A 21,063-nucleotide genomic window follows, 5' to 3' on the forward strand; every position below is an offset into this window, starting at 1 on the left:
TTAGCTTAGACGGTGTAATGGTCTTTGCTTCAGACAAAATAAATCTTTGGCCCAGACGGTGTAATGGTCTATGCCTTAGATAAAATGAAGTTAATCTTCAAACAAGATAAAGTCATTAGCTTAGACGGTGTAATGGTCTTCGCTTCAGACGAAATGAATCTTTGGCCCAGACGGTGTAATGGTCTATGCCTTAGATAAAATGAAGTTAAATCTTCAAACAAGATGAAGTCATTAGCTTAGACGGTGTAATGGTCTTCGCTTCAGACAAAATAAATCTAGCCCGGACAGGGTAAAGGTCTATGCCTCAGATAAAATGAAGTTAAACAAGATGAAGTTATTGGCTCAGACAGTGTAATGGTCTTCGCTTCAGATAATAAATCTTAGGCATAAACGGTGTGATGTTCTTTGCCTAAGATAAAATAAATCTTTGGCTTAGACGGTTAACGGTTAATGAGTACTCATCCCCTCACACCCCAAGATTGTCTTCTTCATGCATGGATCATCTCGTTGAACAAGAACATATCTTTCTCGCTTGACCTACAAAAAAAATGACAAAAGAAGAAAATCACAAGAAAAGAAGAAGAAATTACCTTCTCGTTAATGCTTCCAAGTCGTCAAAAGTAGACTCAAGTGGCTTGCAAATACTGTGAATTGATACAAACACATGGGTTTATATAAATTACGGAGAGAGGCGTTAATGATATGTAATTCGATGTGGGACTGCAGATTTAACCGAAGAATTTGATCTCCTAAGTGGAGTCAAATTGATCTACAATTAGTTCTTGAGAAGGATTATTACTGTTTGACGTCAAAAAGGATATGCAAATCCTAATACTATGACAGTTAGGATTGGAAAAGGAGGAAGTTCGTTAGAAGTGATAATCCAAAAGGGGTTCTAATTTCGAATTAATTCGGATAAGTATGGAAAGTTTTAACAGTACGTGATTCCGTCGTGAATTTTCTTCTTTTGACGAATTGAATAAATGGTCAGCAAGACCATTTCCTTAAACTAAGGATGTATATTCATATAGAAATTTGATTGGATGTTTACATCCTTAAAGGAAGGATATGAGATTCCTTTCTAAATGGAAGACAAATGTACAAGATGTTAACGTGATGGAGAGAGGAATGTGACATACTAAAGTGGCTAATAAATGAATCATGATCTTACATAGCCTAGTGGTTGCCACTCAAACACTTGTGGCCTTGCAGCATTTTCGTATGCTGCCAAATACTCAAATGAAGCAAGGCTTCAAATTAAATAGATAAAGCGAAAGAGAAACTATCACAAGTACTTCAAGCCTAGTCTCGGAAGATTAATATTCGACGAGTCTTGAAGTAAGGGGCATTTGTAGGCATACAAAATTTATCGGATTTAAATCCATAAAATAACTTGGTCTATATTTTAAATTCAAGATATATTGGTCCAAATAAATATTATGGGCTAATATAAATGAATTAATTATATAAGTCCAATATATATGGATTAAATAAATAAGTCTTAATCCATTGGGCTAGTCCACTTAATTGGGCTAAAGTGATAAGCCCACTTCGTTAAACCCAAGATGTCATCTTCCTAGAGGCCCAGTTTGGTGCCACGTGTCAAATGACGTGGCGCGCCAAATCAAGCGGAAGAGCCAATAGGATCATGCCACGTGTCAAAATGACAAGGCATGCCAAGTCACACTAAAAGGCCATTGAAATCGCGCCACGTGTGCAAGTGACATGTTCTGGCCAATCAAATGCGGCCATGTCACCCTTCAATTTGATTGTTCGGAAAGATTTTGTTCTTATCATGACTCCTCCCTTCCACAACTATAAATAGGGGTCTTCATAACTCAGAAAGAGGACCAGAAGTTATAACAAGAAGCAAGAGAGAGCTCGTGGATCAAACGCCGCAAATTTCTCTACAAGTTTCAAACTTCAAGCAATCTAGTTCAAGTTCAAGAAATCAAGTTCAAGCTCAAGAACGAAGAACAAATCAAGATCAAGTTCAAGCAACCAAACTCAAGCTCAAGCTCAAGAACAAGATCATCGTTCGTGGCGACAACTACAAATTCAAGATCAAGCTCAAAGGCCCTTGAATTTATTTACCATTGAAAAGAAGAATCGGAGGATTCATAGAGATTGTAACACTCAAATATTCAAAATAAAATACTACGATTGTTGCAATATTTTTCGGTCTTGATTTTATTTTCTCGACGCGAATTTATTGTCTACAAATTCTGGCACGCCCAATGGGACCATCTCTACCTCTCATCTCAACTTTTCAATCACCAAAGTCCAAGAACATTGAAATGGCTTCAAAGAAAATCAACTCCGGTTCAACTTCCAACAAGGCTACTAACTCCAGGTTCTATGCTGATGTGGAAAACATCCTCGGTGTTACCTTTGGAAGCTTCGGACCAGTTACGAGGAGCAAAGCAAGCTCTTTAGGACAACAAACACCCCAAGTGTCGTCCGCGTTAACCCCTGTTTTCGGATCTTCATCCTCAAAAGGAGCAAGATCTTCCACAAACGCATCTGAAGGAGGAAGCGATGTTGTTGAAAAGATCAAGAAAACTCTTGCTCTGCTTGACCTCTCCGGATCCAAGCACTCTGCTATGAAGGAAGATGATGATGCTTCAAGTGATGGATCCTCCCCACTTACACCACATAGCGTGAGCCGATCAAGGATCAATCTGTGTGAAAATCCATGCTACTCTCCGTCGTCCACGAAAATCATGCAAGCTATGGTGACAAATACTTCATCCGTAGAGGAGCAGTTGGCAAACTTGACGGAAGCAATCGCTGGCTTGACCAAATGCATGCAAAATCAAGAGGCTAGAATTGATAAGCTAACAGACAGGGTGGGAATCTTGATGGAAGAGGAATCCACCCATGCACCCGGCAAGCTCCCAGAAGTTCTAGAGAGTGACTCTCCTCCAAGACAGGCAGCATCCACTAAGGCTATCCCTTTTTCATCTGAAGGAATGATTCCAATCGATCAACTGAAGGAGTTCATTGAAGGAACCATTAAGAACAAATATGAAGTTGCTGCCAAATCCTCTGTTGACCAAAATTTAAATCTACGCGAACGCGGCTCCCAGCACGCGAACGCGAACCATCAGAAACTACTACCTACGCGAACGCATTGAACAACTTCACAAGGCCCTGATTTCCTCCTACGCGAACGNCTATAAATGTTGTGGATTTAACCGTCTATACCTTTCTTGTTTGACCTACAAAAAAAAAAAGACAACAAAACAAGAAAAGCACAAGAAAAGAAGAAGAAATTACCTTCGCGTTAATGCTTGCGAGTAAAAAAAAAAATAGACTCAAATGGCTTGCAAATACTGCGAATTGATGCTCAACAAATTTGAGCATGGGGTTTATATAGATCTCCTATGAAGCTGATTGGGAAGTGAGATTTCGATGTGGGACATTGCTATAATTAGTTTTCTACAAGAACTTGACTAGTAAAGGCGGCAACAGCAATTAGTTTCCAACATGGAAAGAAAATCGAGGACGCATGTTTATCTCCTGGAATCCTTATTAGAGACAAAGAAGACTACCTTGCGAAGAATATAAGTTGCCAACGAATTCGTTTCGGACAGTAATTACGTGAATGTAATGAGATTACAACATATAGACTATAAACTTCAATCATTACAGTTTTGTCTTGTTCAAATATGAATTATCCTTAATACTTTTAAGGCAAAGTGCAAGTTAGTTGTGGAAATTATTCCGTTCGAAGCTCTAGTTTGACACCCGTGTTTGGGACTTCACTGATACTTCAAGGCCTTGTCGTTAACAATCAAGTTTATGCTCCGACAATACTTGAAGTAGGGGGCATTTGTAAGCATATAAATTTTATTAGAATTTTGAATATGTAAAATAATTTGGACTATATTTTAAATTCAAGATGTATTGGTCCAAATAAATATTATGGGCTAATATAATTGAACTAATTATATAAGTCCAACACATATGGGTTAAATAAATAAGTCTTAATCCATTGGGCTAGCCCATTTAATTGGGCTAAAGTGATAAGCCCACTTCATTAAGCCCATGATGACGTCTTCCTAGAGGCCCAATTTGGTGCCACGTGTCAAAATGACGTGGCGCGCCAAGTCAAGCGGAAGAGCCAATAGGACCATGCCACGTGTCAAAATGACAAGGCATGCCAAGTCACACTAAAAGGCCAATGAAATCGTGCCACGTGTGCAAGTGACATGTTCTGGCCAATCAAATGCGGTCATGTCACACCTCAATTTGATTGGCCGGAAAGAGTTTGTTCTTATCACAACTCCTCCCTTCCACAACTATAAATAGGGGTCTTCATAACTCAGAAAGAGGACCAGAAGTTATAACAAGAAGCAAGAGAGAGCTCGTGGATCAAACGTCGCAAATTTCTCTACAAGCTTCAAACTTCAAGCAATCTAGTTCAAGTTCAAGAAATCAAGTTCAAGCTCAAGAACGAAGAACAAATCAAGATCAAGTTTAAGCAACCAAACTCAAGCTCAAGCTCAAGAACAAGATCATCGTTCGTGGCGACAACTACAAATTCAAGATCAAGCTCAAAGGCCCTTGAATTTATTTACCATTGAAAAGAAGAATCGGAGGATTCATAGAGATTGTAACACTCAAATATTCAAAATAAAATACTACGATTGTTGCAATATTTTTCGGTCTTGATTTTATTTTCTCGACGCAAATTTATTGTCTACAAATATCTTTTTATTTAGAGTTTATTTTCTAGCTTATTTTTTAGATGCAAAATTATTAATAATTTTCGTATAATCAATTTTTCGTAATAAGTCTTTCTCAATTGATAGTATAGCTAATTCATTTAACCTCTTGAGACATTGATCTTAGATAAGATTTTATCAATTTTACTTTTGAAAAACTTCTATTCGATGTATCAACCGCAGCAGGAGTTATTAACATTATTCTATAAGCAATATAGCCATTTGAAAAATAATCAAATCTTTTATTTTATTGAGTATATAAATTAAACTGTTATCTTCTAATTGTACTATTTTTTAAAAACATATAATTAAGAAAATAAATGTAAACCATCAATATCGGATAGATTATTATGCTTTAAGAAATATTCAAAATTAATTAAGGCAATATTGTTATTAAATTTTCATCATCTAGTTATCCCAATTTTTTAGCGCTAAATAGAAAATCAAAAATATTTTCATGTACTTCAAATTGTTCAAATCTCTTTTGAAATAAAATAAAAAAAAAATAAAAAAAAAAATAAAAATAAAAAAGAATAGCCTTGTATAAAAGGTAATCAGCTCTAAAGGATTCTTAGAGTGATTTGAGATTTCATTATCAATATTCCCATCAAATTGTTTCTTCCAGTATACCACGCATTTCTTACGAAATTCAGCTTCGATATTCATTTCAAATCGCAAGAATCATAGCAATTACAAATCCTTCTCCCCTATATTTGTTAAAGAAAAAAATCAAAGATTTTCACCCGACAAAATATTTTTTACTTATATATAACCTATTAGGTGTTTAAAAAAATGAAGACCCCATAAATATGGGGCCTAAGCAGTTGTTTTAGCTGCTTTAGGGAAGGGCCGACCCTGGCTCCTCTCTACCCTTTTCCACTTAAATACCATAGTTCACTTAACACAGGACTCTAACCTGTAACCTAAGACACAAATCCCTCAATCTTTGCCAATTGAGCTAACCCCCGAAGGAATAAATCACAATAATGCCAAACGACCATATTTTTAAGAGGGCTTCTACAACTATAGCTAGCAAAAGCAAGTCAGATTCATCTTCACCATCCATTGACAAGAAACATTAATTCAAGCTCATATATTCGATAAGTTTCAGAAAACCAGGTAGCGTGAACATATTATTGCATACGACGAAGAACCCACTAGTTCTAGTAATAACAATCTCATAACTCTAGATAGTGTCTTCACTGCTTTCACCTATCATTTGCTCATTTGATCCACCTACAAAAAATAATAAATAAATGAGTTAACAAAAAATTTCGGCAAAATATAATTTCAATATACATATTAAAGTCATGACTTAAAACTAGACCATAGCGTAGATAAATTTACTCATCCTAGCAAACCCAATTAATCAACAGAAATTCCGGCAGTTTCCTTGTAAATGGGCACAACCCTATCCCATAAAACCATCACATTCTCGGTTACAACACATATTCATCTCCAATAATCAGATTCATATCCATTCATCACATCAATACAACAATATTCTATGTGTTACAAGCAATACCATACGCACACAACATAATTATCTCAGTACTTGTAAGAATATAAGACTTGCCCAACATCTATCTATATGCCATAGAAATGATAAAATTTACCAAAAGTTGACAACTAAAGGTGTTCAAAAAGGAAACAACTCAAAAGTATAGCCTCCATAAGCAAGACGGCGAGCATGAAATCAAGTAATAATTACTTGATAATTAGCTCCTAAACTTAGTTCTGAATCTCCTTACTAAATCCACAAGACGATGCATATACAGTTTCAACTTCCAACTGCTGCTGGAAGTACAACACAACTATGCCTCAGTCGCAAACAAGTTGAGATCGGCTATATGAATCCTCAGTTCTTTCTTTAACCTTAACTCATATCTCTAGCAAGCCTAAAACCTATTCCCGTCTAGTAGATATCACCTACATGGATCTTTTTCTTCATTGTACCCTATCTTTAGCTAAGTCTATATTTGATTCCAAAGATTTGTAGGTCTTTCGAGACAACTTCCTTCCATGTGATTTTAAGTCTACCCCGTCCTCTTTTAACACCCTTCACTCATCATAGTTTCACACGGACCGGATTCGATGAAAGACCTGATCAAACCATCTCAAGCGGCTTTCTCTCGTTTTATCCTCAATGCGTGCTACTTGCACCTTCTGGCGAATATGGTCGTTTTTCACCTTGTACGACCACATATCCATGTTAGCATCCGCATCTCTACAACAATCAACTTGTGGATATGTTAGACTTTAGCAGCCCAACATTCAATACCATACAACTGTCGGTCTTATAGCTGTTCTAACGGGTGGAAGTAGAAGACAAAATTATTGTGCAACGTAACCAACAAACCCATCATTATAATTCCATAGTTCTGCTTGAGTTTATGTGAATTACCTAGTCTGCAATGATTGGTACCAATAGGTGGCTTATGGATTGGTTGAGTACGTGTTGCAGAGCAAGCTTCTCCAGGTGAACGAGTAGATATGGTTGCTAGCATGTTAGGATCAACTTGCAATGTTGGGATCAAATGCTGAAGTTTTGCAAGGACATCTGCAACAATTTTTTGCCTTATAGCTTCCTTCTGTTCCTCGAATTTTTTTTGGAGCTTTTCCTCCATCCTCTCTGCCATCTTCTGCAATAGATCATCAGTAATGTTTAAAGCAGGTTCAACATGTCCCACTTTACCTTTCAAAGACGTTTTCGTAACCCCTCGTCCATATAATCTCAGACGTCCCGGATGTTCAGCTCCCATGACGGATGCAAAAGCATTTACAGATTGACTTCCTTCTCCACTTTGCTTTGATTCTATTTTTTTCATTTCAGCCTGCAAAAAATTCAATAAGAGAGAATTTAAACAAATAAAAAATAATTTGCCAAGCAAAAATAACTCCTCAAAGTAAACTTGCAATTAGATAAAATTCGTACAATTTTACTAATTGTATCTTCGTCTGGCTCCTTGTACGATCGACCAGGCTTCCTTTTCCTTGTAGCCACAAATAGTTCCTCAAGCGATATACCCTCTAAAGTTTCCTTCTCTTTTTCCTTGTTTCATAAAATGGATATCAGAAACCTTTTTAAAAGTAAAGCAAGTTTATTTTTATTGATAAATATAGTAACATACCAATTCATTACGGATTACAGCAAAACTTGTTTTTCCAGAAGTATGAGGATTCTTCCATTTTTTCCGATTCTCAGTATTGATTTTGGACATTTTCTGCAAGTAAATGATTTAATTAATATGTTGAAACAATGCATTAGGTATATGTACAAATTGGACTTTTGAAAAATATCTCACCTGGACTGCTTCGGAGTTCCAATATTTAAGAAGACCCTTAAATTGAGATTCTGGAACATATGCAGGCCGCTTTTTTATTCGAATTTCATCATTGACATACGTATCATAATGATCTTTCTTCAATTGACTCTTATACCTTCTCCATGCAGTGTGAATTGCTTCCAAAGCCCATGTTTTTGCAGCATCAGGAATATCATATTTTTCCTACAAATTGGTTTTGTTGTGTTTAGTACGATATAATGCCATATACAGAAACCTATACACATGCGCATAACTGACTTAGACTTCCAGTATTTAAGAGGATCCTTAAATTGAGGTTCTGGAACATCTGCAAGCTTGCCATTAAAGCTTACTTCAGTACCTCACTGTGGGACAGATTAGAGAGATCACAACAATTAGTGCCATCATGGATGGTAACGAGGATACTTTAATCTGATCATGAACATTCATGAAAGAATGGCCGATGTCCCTTATAGAATGAGTGGAAGAATGTGGCTTAAACGACTGTTGGAAATCCTATGTGGAAGTTCTACCAGAAACTTAAAAAGGTCAGCAAGCAATTAAGATCTTGGTCTTGAGTTGCTTTTGGAGATCTAACTATAGATGCCTCAGAACTGGAGAAAAAGGTGAAACTAATGGAGGAAAATGTGATTTCAGACAACATTAAGGACAATGGAAGTTTTTTCTTAAGCTAGAAAGAATTCACAACGATAGAGGTTTGTTAAACAAAGCAAATGCAGAGTTAATTCAACTATTGAGGATGCTATCTTGAAGCAGAAAGCCGGAGTAAAACGGCATAGCGAAGGGGCTACAAACACAGTTTTTTTTCAGTGTAATTGTTTCTTTTTTGGTAAGGTACTTTTTCTCACAGCGTCATTAAAATGAGAAGAAGATTGAACATCTATAAACCAAGAATAAGCAAGGTGTGTGGTTAGATAAGGAGAAGAGATTGCAAACCTTGGTATATTTCCACAAATCATCTTTTGTGTCCATTTTCCTCCAGTCAAATTTATCAAGAGGGCAAAGTGTTGCATTCCTTGCCAATGTGCCAAGGAAACTACCCAACTCTTTTACAACAGCTTTACTGGGACCAATTGGTTGATTGAACTCATTCAATACTATCAGTTGACGCTCCTGTCGCCCATGCACAGTATACATCTTTGTTCTACCTCTTTTCCTTTTTTGAGTAGGACCTGTGGTAGAACCAAAGATAATCACCAAATTGTTAATGTTAGTTGAGTTAATGAATTAAATACAAAGTCGATAACTCTACATACAATCTATATGCTCTTGCCTTGTTCATCAGACTGTTCATTTGCTGCAATAGTGGTTGAATCCATTTGTGCTTGTCGTTCTACTGGTTGTTCTACATATGGACATGCTTCTGTTTGTATATGAGCTTCTACCGATGGATGTTCAGATGCCTCTAGCTGTTGTCCTTCGATTGAATTTGACAAATGCTCTTTACTTGACCGTAAAGTTTGAATAATTTTTTGTACTGCCATTGAGCGCTTTCTCCTTACTATAGCTGCAACTGGTCCATCTTTAATGTACGAGGAGTTTCTTAATCTTTTATTTTGTTTTGAAGGCCCCTCTTGACTCATCATTCTCCAATTCTCTGTGTCACCATAAAAGGCACTAAATATCATCAATACATTTACCCATCATTTGTCATTTAATTGTTAATAAAGCTATGCATTTCTAATTTGATAAAGAAAAGCAGGCAATCCAATTCTAAAAACATTTCATATATGAAGAGAGAACACGATTTAGCCAAACCAAATTTAGATACCATGATCTCACAAAGCCAGCAAAGCAACTCATAGAAAAATCCTGAAATCCACAATCTTTTTAATTATAAATATAAAAAAGCAAAGAAGAGCAAACTAGAAGTGTTGGTCAGTCAGTTATCCTACAAAAAAGCTTTCCTGCTGAAATCAAAGCAAGTTTTGAGTGTGGGTAGCATACTAAGTTGCTGTCACTTGGAAATAGTACCTTCTAATTCTATTTCCTAGCAGAAGAGAGGTGCTAGGAGACAGTGAAGGAGAAGAAACTGTCATCTTCAAGCTACAGACAGTTTTTTTTTTTTTTTGGATAAGTCAAGCTACAGAAAGTTAAAGATATTATTTTTCTTAACTAGTCAAATCAGATTCAAGTTTACTGAAATATGCACAACTGGATGTTCAAGTTAACATATAACTCAAGAATGAACGGAAGTACAGCTTATCCAACTTCTGTAGAAAAGTTAATAAGGAAAAAAAAACATTCAAAATTACTCAGGCACTGAAACAAAGAAATCCAGACAACATCTGATAAGCAGCCGATCGCTGTTAAATCGAGAACTTGTCACTCTCAACGCAAATCTCTTGATTTTTCTCACTGCAAGAAAATGCTCATTCCTTCTGTCTTTCACAAACTAGAGGAAGCTCCATTTAGTTTATCACAACACTGGCTAGAAAACAAATTGTTTTCCTGGTTTAACAGTAAGTAAGGTGGCAACTGTATAAGTGTATATTATTCAAATTTTACCAAGGGTTTGCACATATTCGTTTCTCTCCTTCTATTCGCATGTTTCCCCCAAAAGATAAAAGAACATTTTAGACAAATAGCGTGTGGAAATAGAAAAAGATGAAGAACATGCATCAAAAGACACTAGAAATTCAATAGTTATAAGGCACCACAGCCAAGATCTTAATGGACAAAGGACTAACCAAGTCATAATTCATGATCCTATTCTTTTGCTACACATGTACAAACTTCAATGCCTCTCAAAATATACACAAAATATGTTCAAAAGTTCCTCTGTCAGTTGTCAGCCTCAATTAAAATGCAGATTTCTCTTTAGATATCTCTGTAGCTGTATCTTAGGAATGTAGTGCATGAGATAGCATGTCAATGACATCACCAGGTATATCTTCTCTCGACCATCTCGCGTCAACATCGAGTGATCTACCTGAACTAGTTTCCTCATACTCCCTCCAAAATGTCGCTAATATTGGAACAATTTTCTTCCCCCAAATCATACAAATCTCCAGGGTCTTTATTCCTTGCATAATAACTCCCATTCTCAATTGGATCCTTCGCATAAAAAGCTTGATGCACTTGAGATGCCAGTATAAAATTTGTTGAAGCATACCATAGCTGACCCATATTCATTTAGTTTCTTACGAAACCAATCACACCTAGAAATTACAACACCGAAGTGCTCCAATAATCAATCTCAATGACATCTTAAATGGAAGACATTCCCCATCAGTCGGGTTTTGGCCCCTAGCAACAGAAAATCTATCAGTTGTTGCTTATAAAGTTACTCCACCATTCGGAGTCTTGCACAGGCTATCCTGTTTCATTCCATAAAATCGTTATCCATAATGAGATATGCAACATAATCAGGAGCGGATCTGTGTAGATGAGAAGGGGTGCATCGCCACCTAGACTCTCGAGTAGAATCTTCATGTATGTACTGGTATTTCCCGCAAAAAGCCTATATAAGTAAACGGTGGCACCCCAAGTTACAAAGCGACCATGGGTGCAACTGTTAAAGTGTCATGTTTCTAGTCACAAGGCCCAGGATCGAGACTCATTGAATTGAAAGCCGTTTTTACTTTCATCGTCGCCTTACTTGTTCCTTTTCTTTCTTTTCTTCTCTTTTCCTTAATTTCTTTTGTTCTTTCTTTGTATTTCCTCTATCTTTGTACAACTCCGTTTTTATTAAAAGGGCAGCCCGATACAATAAGCTCGTTCCCGCTATGCGCGGGATCCAGGGAAGGGACAACCTCGTTTTTATTATTGATTCAAATTGTATATTTCCTTTCATTTTATTTGTCTAGATCTAGCTGGATAAGATTATGAATGAGGATATTCAGGAGAAGGTGAATGTGGCTCTCATTGACGACAAGATGAGCGAAGCGAGGCTCAGATGGTTAGGGCACGTGCGGAGGAGAAGCCTAGATGCCCCGGTTAGGAGGTGTGAGCGGTTGGCTTTGACATGCATGAGAAGAGGTAGAGGGCGGCCTAAGAAGTATTGGGGCGAGGTGATCAGGCAGGACATGGCGCGACTTCAGATCTCCGAAGACATGGCTCTTAATAGGAAGGTGTGGTGGTCGAGCATTAGGGTTGAAGGTTAGGGGGTAGTCGAGTACCGGGGGTGGGGCTCGTCTGATAGTTTTCTGTCTTGGACTGCTAGTGGCGTTTGTTTTGTTCACTCTAATTTTCCATTTCCATGGTTCTGTGTAATTAGTACCGGTTTTTGTTATTGCCTTTCCACCTATTTTCTATCTCTTAAGATGTTGATATTTTCTCTCTTGTTGTTGTTGCTGGTACAAATTTATTGTCTTTGTTCATCTTTTTGAGTTGAGGGTCTCCGGAAACAGCCTCTCTACTCCTTCGGGATAGGGGTAAGGTCTACATACACTCTACCCTCCCCAGACCCCACTTGTGGGATTTTACTAGGTTGTTGTGTTGTTGTTGTTTATTTGTCTAGATCTCCAAATTTTTATTTGAAAATGATTTTAATCATTTCTCTTTTTTATCCATATAATGTAAGTTCTTCCTGGACAAACAATTTCAGTTAGGTGATCGCGTATTTGTTTATGCACCAAAAATTTTGTATATCAAACCGAATTAATTTTACAATGGATTGAACCGACTCGAATTAATTCAAAATAGATCGAACAAACCAAATGTATGCCCTAATTCAATCTCCTTGACTAGTGGTAACGCTTGCATTAAAGACAATGTTACCCGTAGTCATCAAATCCTGGATCTCCTTTGAACACATCTTTTTGCCACAATCTAAAGCCACTTAACTAACCATAGTAATGAGTGGGCACTATTACCTTGTTAACTTTCTCCCTAAACCAGTTGTTGGATTCCCGAATATGATTTTCTGCTCTTGCCTATGCAGTTGATCTAATACCACCATCCATTAAATTCTTAAGCTCCCAACACAAGCATGAATTTCCCAAGTTTCATTAGGCAAATATATATGAAACTTAAAATGAAGATCACATATTTTATATGACGTGATAAGCTTCTCCACTTGCTCATCTCCACTATTGAACATAATCAGTGTGTTCCAAACTTTAAACGTGAGTCCATGATAAAAGCCTTGCCTCTTCCTTTTCTTCCAATTTCCAATTGGATAGCCTGTCTTACGGAATATAAGTGAAAAATCATATCCCTTTTTTAAATGATGCCTCATCATCAGCTTGGTACATACTGAATCTTGTCTTCAGTCTCTTTACTCCATCATGTAGGTATCTCGAACAAAAGGTCAAACTCTATCCAACAAAAATGAGTCGACGCCCAAGCCTAGTTTATTTACGAAATGGATAGGCAAATATACCATTATATCAAGGAAATATTATTTCAAGGTGACATAGTACTACAATGATTTATGACAGCAATTTATTATAATCTCTTCGCCTTGTAACCTTACCACATATGGAAAAAGGTCAAATTTACCGTACTATTAAAAAGGGTTTTTAAATATTCCTTTACACTATTTGGTCATCTCGGCCCTCATTGTTATACTATCATTCAAATATATTTCTCAATTGGACAGACTATTGCGTGCCCTCACACAATTAATGACTCGTTCCCTTTTTTTACCCGATTTATTTCCCCTCTACCCATAACCCGACCCAAAGTCACCTCCTTTTGAAAAAAGGCCCTAAATGATTTTAACCTCATTTCACCTTTCCCCTTCATCTGTAACAAGTAGAAATAGCTATGGAAGCTTATGGGACAATTTCTTGGCACTTTCATTGTCTTCAATTTCTTCAACTATGAGGCCACTTCCATTATGCTCTTTTTTCTTTTCAATGAAAAACCGTCACAATTCCTCTGCTTTTTCTCATATAAACGACTCAATTTCTCGTGTTTCTATCCTAGTTAAGATATGAACTAAGGTAGGAATTGATCAAGATGGGGAAGAAACTCCAGAAATTAATGGGACATAAGCCATGGAAAAGTTAATTCATACAACAAAATTAATTGATCAATTGCCAGCCCAAGAAAGTTAATTCATATAACAAAACCAAATTTGAGAAAGTTGAATATCAATTAATTAATGGAGATTTAACAAGGCAATTGACAGTATAAAAAGATTTTAGGGAGGATAGTAGCATTCAACAGTAAGGACAATTGGAGCCAGAAAGTTAATACTTAATAATGAAAAGAGAAAAGATTTTCTTCAATTTCAAAAGAATTAGGCACAATATATGACCAAATTCATGTTTAGAGTGATGTCTGGTAAGAAGTTTCACTTGCATTTTGCCAGCAAGCTTGACATCATATGGACCTACAAACACGGGCAGATAGGATTAAGATTCTACACCAATAGAGAACAGACTGCGAACATGGAAGCAATCCTTCGTCTGGGAAGAAGCTCCAGAAATTGTGAAATAAATAGGGGAGTGGTGAAATGAAGTTAAAATCGTTTAGGATTTTTTTTAGAAAGGGTGATTTTGGATCGGTCTAAGAGTAGAGGGGAAATGAATCTGGTAAAAAAGGGGATGGGTCATTTTAATCTTGTGAGGACATGTGGCAGTCCTTCAAATTAAGGGGTATATTTGAGTGAGTATAACGGTAGGGGTTGAAATGACCAAATAGCGTAACGGAACATTTTGCATAGTAAGGGGTAAACTTGACCTTTTCCATACTACATATGGCTCTAAAGAAATAACTCAACCTAATCAAGGCCAAAGCAACACTATTGCAAGATGACCATCGTTGGCTCTTGCACCGTTGATAATTCATCTTCTTCACTTACACATTGTGATATATCGAGACATAACCTTGTGGTAACTTGGCATTTTTTAGGATCGTGCAAAACAACCTTTTCTCTTCTGGTTTTGCGGAGAAACAAACTTTAACCAAATAAACATTTCCACCATCATGTCCTCCTAATAGTTGAAACTCCTTTTCCATCCCCATTTCTTATAAGTTATAGTGAGAAGTTAGACGATCCTTTGAATTTTCTAATTATGGACAAAGAAGTCCAAGAAATTGTCACACATTTTTCTCCATGTGCATCATATCAAGATGGCGCCTCAATTTGTTATATGCCCAATAAAGCAGTTCAAAAACACATTTCTTTACTTCCACCACCTTTCATTGTCCCAAACACCTTTCTTTGCCCTTTCCAAAGACATAGTTGAATTGATATAACTCTTCAAGCACTTCTACATCTTATAAAGGAGTTATGTCTAGGTCTTTGCTCCTTACCTTCAAACAATTTCTTATCTTTTAGTAATAGATGCTTAGGACACCAAAATGTTCGACTACCGAAGTAATACATTTTATGATTATGTTAAGATATTGAGAGCATATGTCCCTTCTCAAAAAAGAGATATAGAGACTTGTCACTTGTGTCACATTACAAGCGGGGCTTGCCCACTTCTCTTTGGTGCTCCATACAAAAAACATTACTAATGCTGAAGATCACAAATTATCCACAATAAGGCTTCATGCATTTGAATGGGTTAGAAGAACCTATTCCTCCTGTTGGTCCTCAAAATGAGCAGATTCCTCCTCCTGGTCCCCTAAATGAACAAATTCAGCAACCTCAAAGAAAACTTTGGAAACATCAGAGTTCTCATCCTATTGAGAACATAATCTCTGACTCCAACTCAGGGATCTAGACCAAATCATCTCTCAGAAATCTATATGCATTTAATGCGTTTCTATCTATCAGTGAGCCAAAAATTCTAATGAAGCCTTGCAGGATGCAGATTAGACAATGGCTATACAGGAGGAATTGCATCAATCTGAAAGAAGCAATGTAAGGCACTTGGTCCCAAGACCTAAGGATAGGACAATCATTGAAACAAAACGGGTCTTCAGAAATAAACTGGATGAACAAAAACTATGACAAAAACAAGGCCAGACGCGTGGTCCAGGGGTACAATCAGGAAGAAGGGATAGATTATGATGAGACTTTTGCTCCAGTGGCAAGGATGGAAGCATTCGGATGTTGATTGCCTTTGCAGCTTATATGGAATTCAAACTGTACTAGATGGATGTGAAGAATACATTCTTGAATAGTTACCTCAAGGAGGAACTGTATGTGGCTCAACCTCTTGGATTTCAATTGCCAGGAGGACAGGAAACAGAGGAAAGTATGGAAGTATGGTTTCTTTTGGTCTGAAGTAATCACTTATTTGGAGCTCCTGTCAGCAAGTGGAAAGAGGAGGCTAAAGAGGAACCTGTTCCTGATGGTATTTTTGACAATGCTAAAATTCCAGAACTTCAACAACAAATGCAGGCACTACAACAGCAGGTGGAGATACAAGCTGCAAAGATTGCCGGAATGAAGACTGTAAATCAAAAGCTGAAGGAGGACTTGACAAGAGAATAGCAGAATTCCAAAAATCTAAAACTGCTCTAGTTGCACATATCCAGTCACATCTGGTCCCATACCTGTCCATCCAGCCCAGTCTTGACCAGAGTCCCAAACTTCCCCAGACCAAATGTTCCTTAGGCAGTTTCCATTCAGTTAAACTTGTTTTTGTGGCCATGTGATTAATAGTTATGACTTGGTTTTCGTGGATTGATGATGATGCCTTAACTAATTAAAAGCATTTCCTGGTGATTCTTATCTTGCATTGATATTTCTGTTTTTTGATGGCTAGCATCCTTAAATTGACTGTGTTGAATGTCTTTCACTTGATTGTCTATTGTGTAGCCTAAGTGGCTATAAGAAAGATATTCTCAAAAAATGATAGTTAACCTTATTTTATCATTTCAATGATACCAAACGGGGAAGTATGAGCACGGAAATGAATAAAAATGAAATTGGCAGAATGTTCTGATGGAGGTTTCGTGTTCATTGGTTTGCTATCATCAAAAAGGGGAGAATTCGTTAGAAATTGAGTTTTGATGACCAACAAACATATTACTTGCTGAGTCTCAGACCTTGGGTCCGGTGGCGGTTTTTGCCCAGCAAAAAATCCTAGCGAGGATAGGATTCACTTTCGCGCCCGACGAAGATGTATTTCGACTATGCTGACCTAGCAGTCACGTGATAATGTCAGAGAATTTCGACCAAGATTTAAGAAAGTACTTATAGAAGTAAATTCTACTTCTTGGAAGATTGAAGAAAAATCTTTTTACTTCCTTTATTTGCTAGGGCTAGGAGATTTGGTTCAACTTCGTTAACACTCTTCTATCCCTGGCCATCTACTATGTATTTATATATATAGTACGAGTTTGTTTTTGCACAGGTGCAACTACGCATAAATCTGAGAGATCCTTTTTGTGAGCAGCAACTTTGCAAAAACAAAGAGCAAGACAAATTGGAAAACCTAGTTCCAGAAATTGATTCAAGTTTAGTTCGTTTTGTATTGATCTTATAATTAGTGTTTTGAGTTGTGATCTTACTTAGCTTGTATTAGAAGCAATTTGTAAGAACTCTTGAGTTGTGATCTTACTTAGCTTGTATTAGAAGCAATTTGTAAGAACTCTTGAGAATCTTTTGTTCTAGACTAAGGGGTCATTTGGTAGGTGATATCAGAATAGTGCTGAATATGATGTATTAGTAATGTTAGGATTATTTATGCTGAGATTATTTCTTATCCACTGTTTGGTTTGCTCTATTAAAGTATTGCATAATTTCTAAAAAAAAATTGGTTGTTTACAAAAATACCCTCCACATTCTTTAACTTTGTATACTATTTTTATTGCAACAGTTTTATTACCCTCCACATTTTATACTCTCTCTCTCTCTAAACCAACTTTTTTTATAGGAGAGCAAAACTAAAAGAGAAAACTAATTGAAATATTAAAGTTAAATAAGAAGAAAAATTTAATTGCTATGACATATAATACAAAATACCAATTATTAAAAAAAATAGGTAGATTTTTAACAAATAAAGAAAACTTCAGTTTATATTTTGAACAAATTCAAAATCAAATTTAGTACTCCCTCCGTTCCAATTTATGTGAACCTGTTTGACTGGGCACGTAGTTTAAGAAAAAAATGAAGACTTTTGAAATTTATGGTCCTAAACAAGTCCAAATGGGGCCCAGAGTATTTGTGTGCTTATAAAAGCTTCTCATTAAGGGTAGAGTTGTAAGTTTAAGCTAAATTGTTACCAAATTTAGAAAGGGTTCATTCTTTTTGGAACGGACCAAAAAGGAAATAGGTTCACATAAACTGGAACGGAGGGAGTATTAAATATGATATTATTTTGATAATAGTAGAATGCTAAAGGGGAAAAACTAATTGAAATATCACAATATAAATATATACAAAATATGGCGGAAAGTATTTTGAATAGGTTTTGAGGGATTCGAGGGGCAATTATGTCTTTAACTAAGCTTACGCATGTATTAATAACTTTGGTATTGCTAATACCATGGTTTCCCATGTATAAGATATACATAGGATAATACCAAATAAGATGTGTAGCTAATGCTTGTATTGGTCATACATAGGTTCAAAAAGTGTACCAAATAAGGTATTACTAATACACAAAGCTAATACATGCATTATTTTTTCTAATGCACTCTACCAAACGACACCTAAAAATTAGTTTGGAGTGAGTAGCTACGATCAGTTTGATTGTAGGTTGTTGAGTGACTAGATTTAGTCTCTTAGGTTATAAAAGAGTTTTGTAACCTGAAAATACTCGTTTTAGTGAAGTTTGTTAGGAAAATCATAGAGTTGGGTCGTGGTTTACTCCCTTGAGCAAGGAGGTTTTCCATGTAAAAATCCATGTCCTATTTATTTTTCGCATTTATTAGTTACAGGAACCTTCTACTAGGGTTATGACAATGTGTATGGCGGCTTCAATTTTGGAGTTAGAAATGAGGGCAGGACTTCGTTGTTGGATTTTGCTAAAGCCTTTGATTTGGTGATAGCTAACTCATGTTTCCAGAAGAGGGAGGAGGCCTTGGTCACCTTCCAAATTACGACGGCCAAGACCCAAATTGATTATTTACTTCTCAGGAAATGCGAGAAGGGTACGCACGAATTGCAACGTTCTCCCGAGCGAAAACATTGTGACCCAGCATATAGGTTCTTGGTTATGGATTTAGCGATTAAGAGGGAGAGAAAGAAGAGGGTTGTACATGGTCAAGCTAAGATCAGATGGGAAGCGTTGTCTAAGGACAAAACTTGACAATTGAGGGAAAAGCTAAGGGCTTGGTCGAGTTGTAGGGATGATAGTAGCATGTGGATCAAGACAGCGAATTGCATCAAGGAAGCAGCTAGAGAGGTGTTAGGCATCTCTAAGGGCTGCTTTGGGAGGCATAGAGGAGATTCGTGATGGAATGGAGAGGTCTAAAAGAAAGTGGATCCCAAGAAGACGGTGTATTTAAAGTTGGCAGGGACTAGGGAGCAGAGACGAGGAGGATAAAAGGACAAACAAGGAGTTGTATAAGACGGCTAAGAGGGAAGTGAAGCTTGCGGTAACGACAGCGAAGACAACGGCGTTTGGACGCTTGTATGAAGAACTTGAGGGCAAAGGCGAGAACAAAAAGTTGTACATGCTAGACAAGATGAGAGCGAGGAAGACCCGCGACATGGACCAAGTGAAGTGCATCAAAGACAAGGAAGGAAGAGTTTTGGTAGAAAAGGCACATATTAGACAAAAGTGGCAGGCATATTTCCATAAGCTCTTAAATGAGGAGGGGGATAGGGACATTACGTTGGGTGATCTGGAGCACTCCGAGAGGCACCGTGATTTTCGGTATTGTAGACGTATTAAGGCCGAGGAGGTAGAGGGGCTATGCGTAAGTGTGACCGGGCCCGATGAGACTCCAGTGGAGTTTGGGAAGAGTGCGGGCAGGACAGGCTTGGAATGGGTCGCCGACCTGTTTAATGTTATCTTTAGGACTTCCAAGATACCCGAAGAATGAAGGTGGAGTACGATGATTCCGTTGTACATGAACAAGGGGATATCCAAAGCTGCTATAAGTACAGGGGTATCGATAGCGGTGTCAATGGATCCTTAAAAATCGACTAAACCGACCGAACCGAACCGATTATTGAGTTTCTTTTAGCAAAATCGTGGTTTTTATATAAACTTATAATCATACCGAATAAAAGCATAGTTTTTAATTTTATAAAAATAAATCGAAAAAATACCAAACCGTACCAAATAAATTTATGTATAAGAATATATTTTATATACTAAGTTTGAAACTAACAAAGCATTAAGGTTTTTTCTTAGGTCTTGGGATTATGAACATGGCTACAAGTGACCAAATAATCAACATCCAAAGTTCCAACTTCCATACCTATTCTACTACTCATATTGAAACTAAATTAGTTCAAACATCTTAAGTAGCAAGTCACTGGGTACTCCAGCGATCTTCAGTAGCAAGACACAAGGTATTGGATATCTTTCCTCTCGTATGATTTAGATTTCTCTTGTTGGATACTAATCTTCTAATAAGCTCTATTTTTGAGTCTCAACTTGATTAGTATCTTTCCACTCGTATGATTTATATTCCTTTTGTATTTGCTTAATTTGTTTTACGCTACCATAGAATAGTGGGATGAATCTCTATCTTGGACATCTTTCATGTTCCTTTATTCATCACTTTTAAAATAGTAAAAATGTCCTGCGAATTTTGCCAAAGTCCTATGCAAGTACGCATTTATTGCATTCTAACTTAACTAGCGACTCTTGCATGACGTTTTTAAGAAATACCAAAAAATTAACCGAATCATACCAATACCGAAGAGAAATCGAGATGATTAGGACAGTTTCATAAAGTCTAATTTTGGTTATACAAAATGGAACTACCGAAAAATTGGTATGGTACAAATTTTATAAAATAACTGGTCGAACCAAACCATTGACACCCCTAGATATCAAGTTGTTGAGCCATACTATGAAAGTCTGAAGAAGGTGGTGGAGATGAGGGTGCAGCAAAGAGTATCTATATCTAAGAACCATTTCGGCTTCAATGTCGGGGCGATCCACCACAGAAGTCATTCATCTCATAAGGAGGTTGGTGGAACAGTATAGGAAGAGGAAGAGGAAGAGGAACTTGCATATGGTGTTCATCCATTT

At 36.9% G+C, this 21,063-nt stretch overlaps 1 protein-coding gene across 1 annotated transcript in view; it reads right to left on the minus strand.

The window, feature by feature from the left end:
* The window catches only part of LOC109229185, a 32,427-nt gene continuing 17,078 nt past the window's right edge, over nucleotides 5,715-21,063 (minus strand). The window contains exons 2-8 of the mRNA XM_019394532.1: nucleotides 9,330-9,653; nucleotides 8,993-9,228; nucleotides 8,036-8,239; nucleotides 7,862-7,954; nucleotides 7,666-7,782; nucleotides 7,135-7,564; nucleotides 5,715-5,966 (exon numbers count right to left, since the gene is read on the minus strand). Of these exons, the coding sequence (XP_019250077.1) occupies nucleotides 5,917-5,966; nucleotides 7,135-7,564; nucleotides 7,666-7,782; nucleotides 7,862-7,954; nucleotides 8,036-8,239; nucleotides 8,993-9,228; nucleotides 9,330-9,642 (1,443 nt within the window). The 5' untranslated portion in view covers nucleotides 9,643-9,653 and the 3' untranslated portion in view covers nucleotides 5,715-5,916. The remainder of the gene's footprint in view (nucleotides 5,967-7,134; nucleotides 7,565-7,665; nucleotides 7,783-7,861; nucleotides 7,955-8,035; nucleotides 8,240-8,992; nucleotides 9,229-9,329; nucleotides 9,654-21,063) is intronic.

Source organism: Nicotiana attenuata, chromosome 7 (assembly GCF_001879085.1).
Source record: "Nicotiana attenuata strain UT chromosome 7, NIATTr2, whole genome shotgun sequence".
Taxonomy (NCBI): Eukaryota; Viridiplantae; Streptophyta; class Magnoliopsida; order Solanales; family Solanaceae; genus Nicotiana; species Nicotiana attenuata.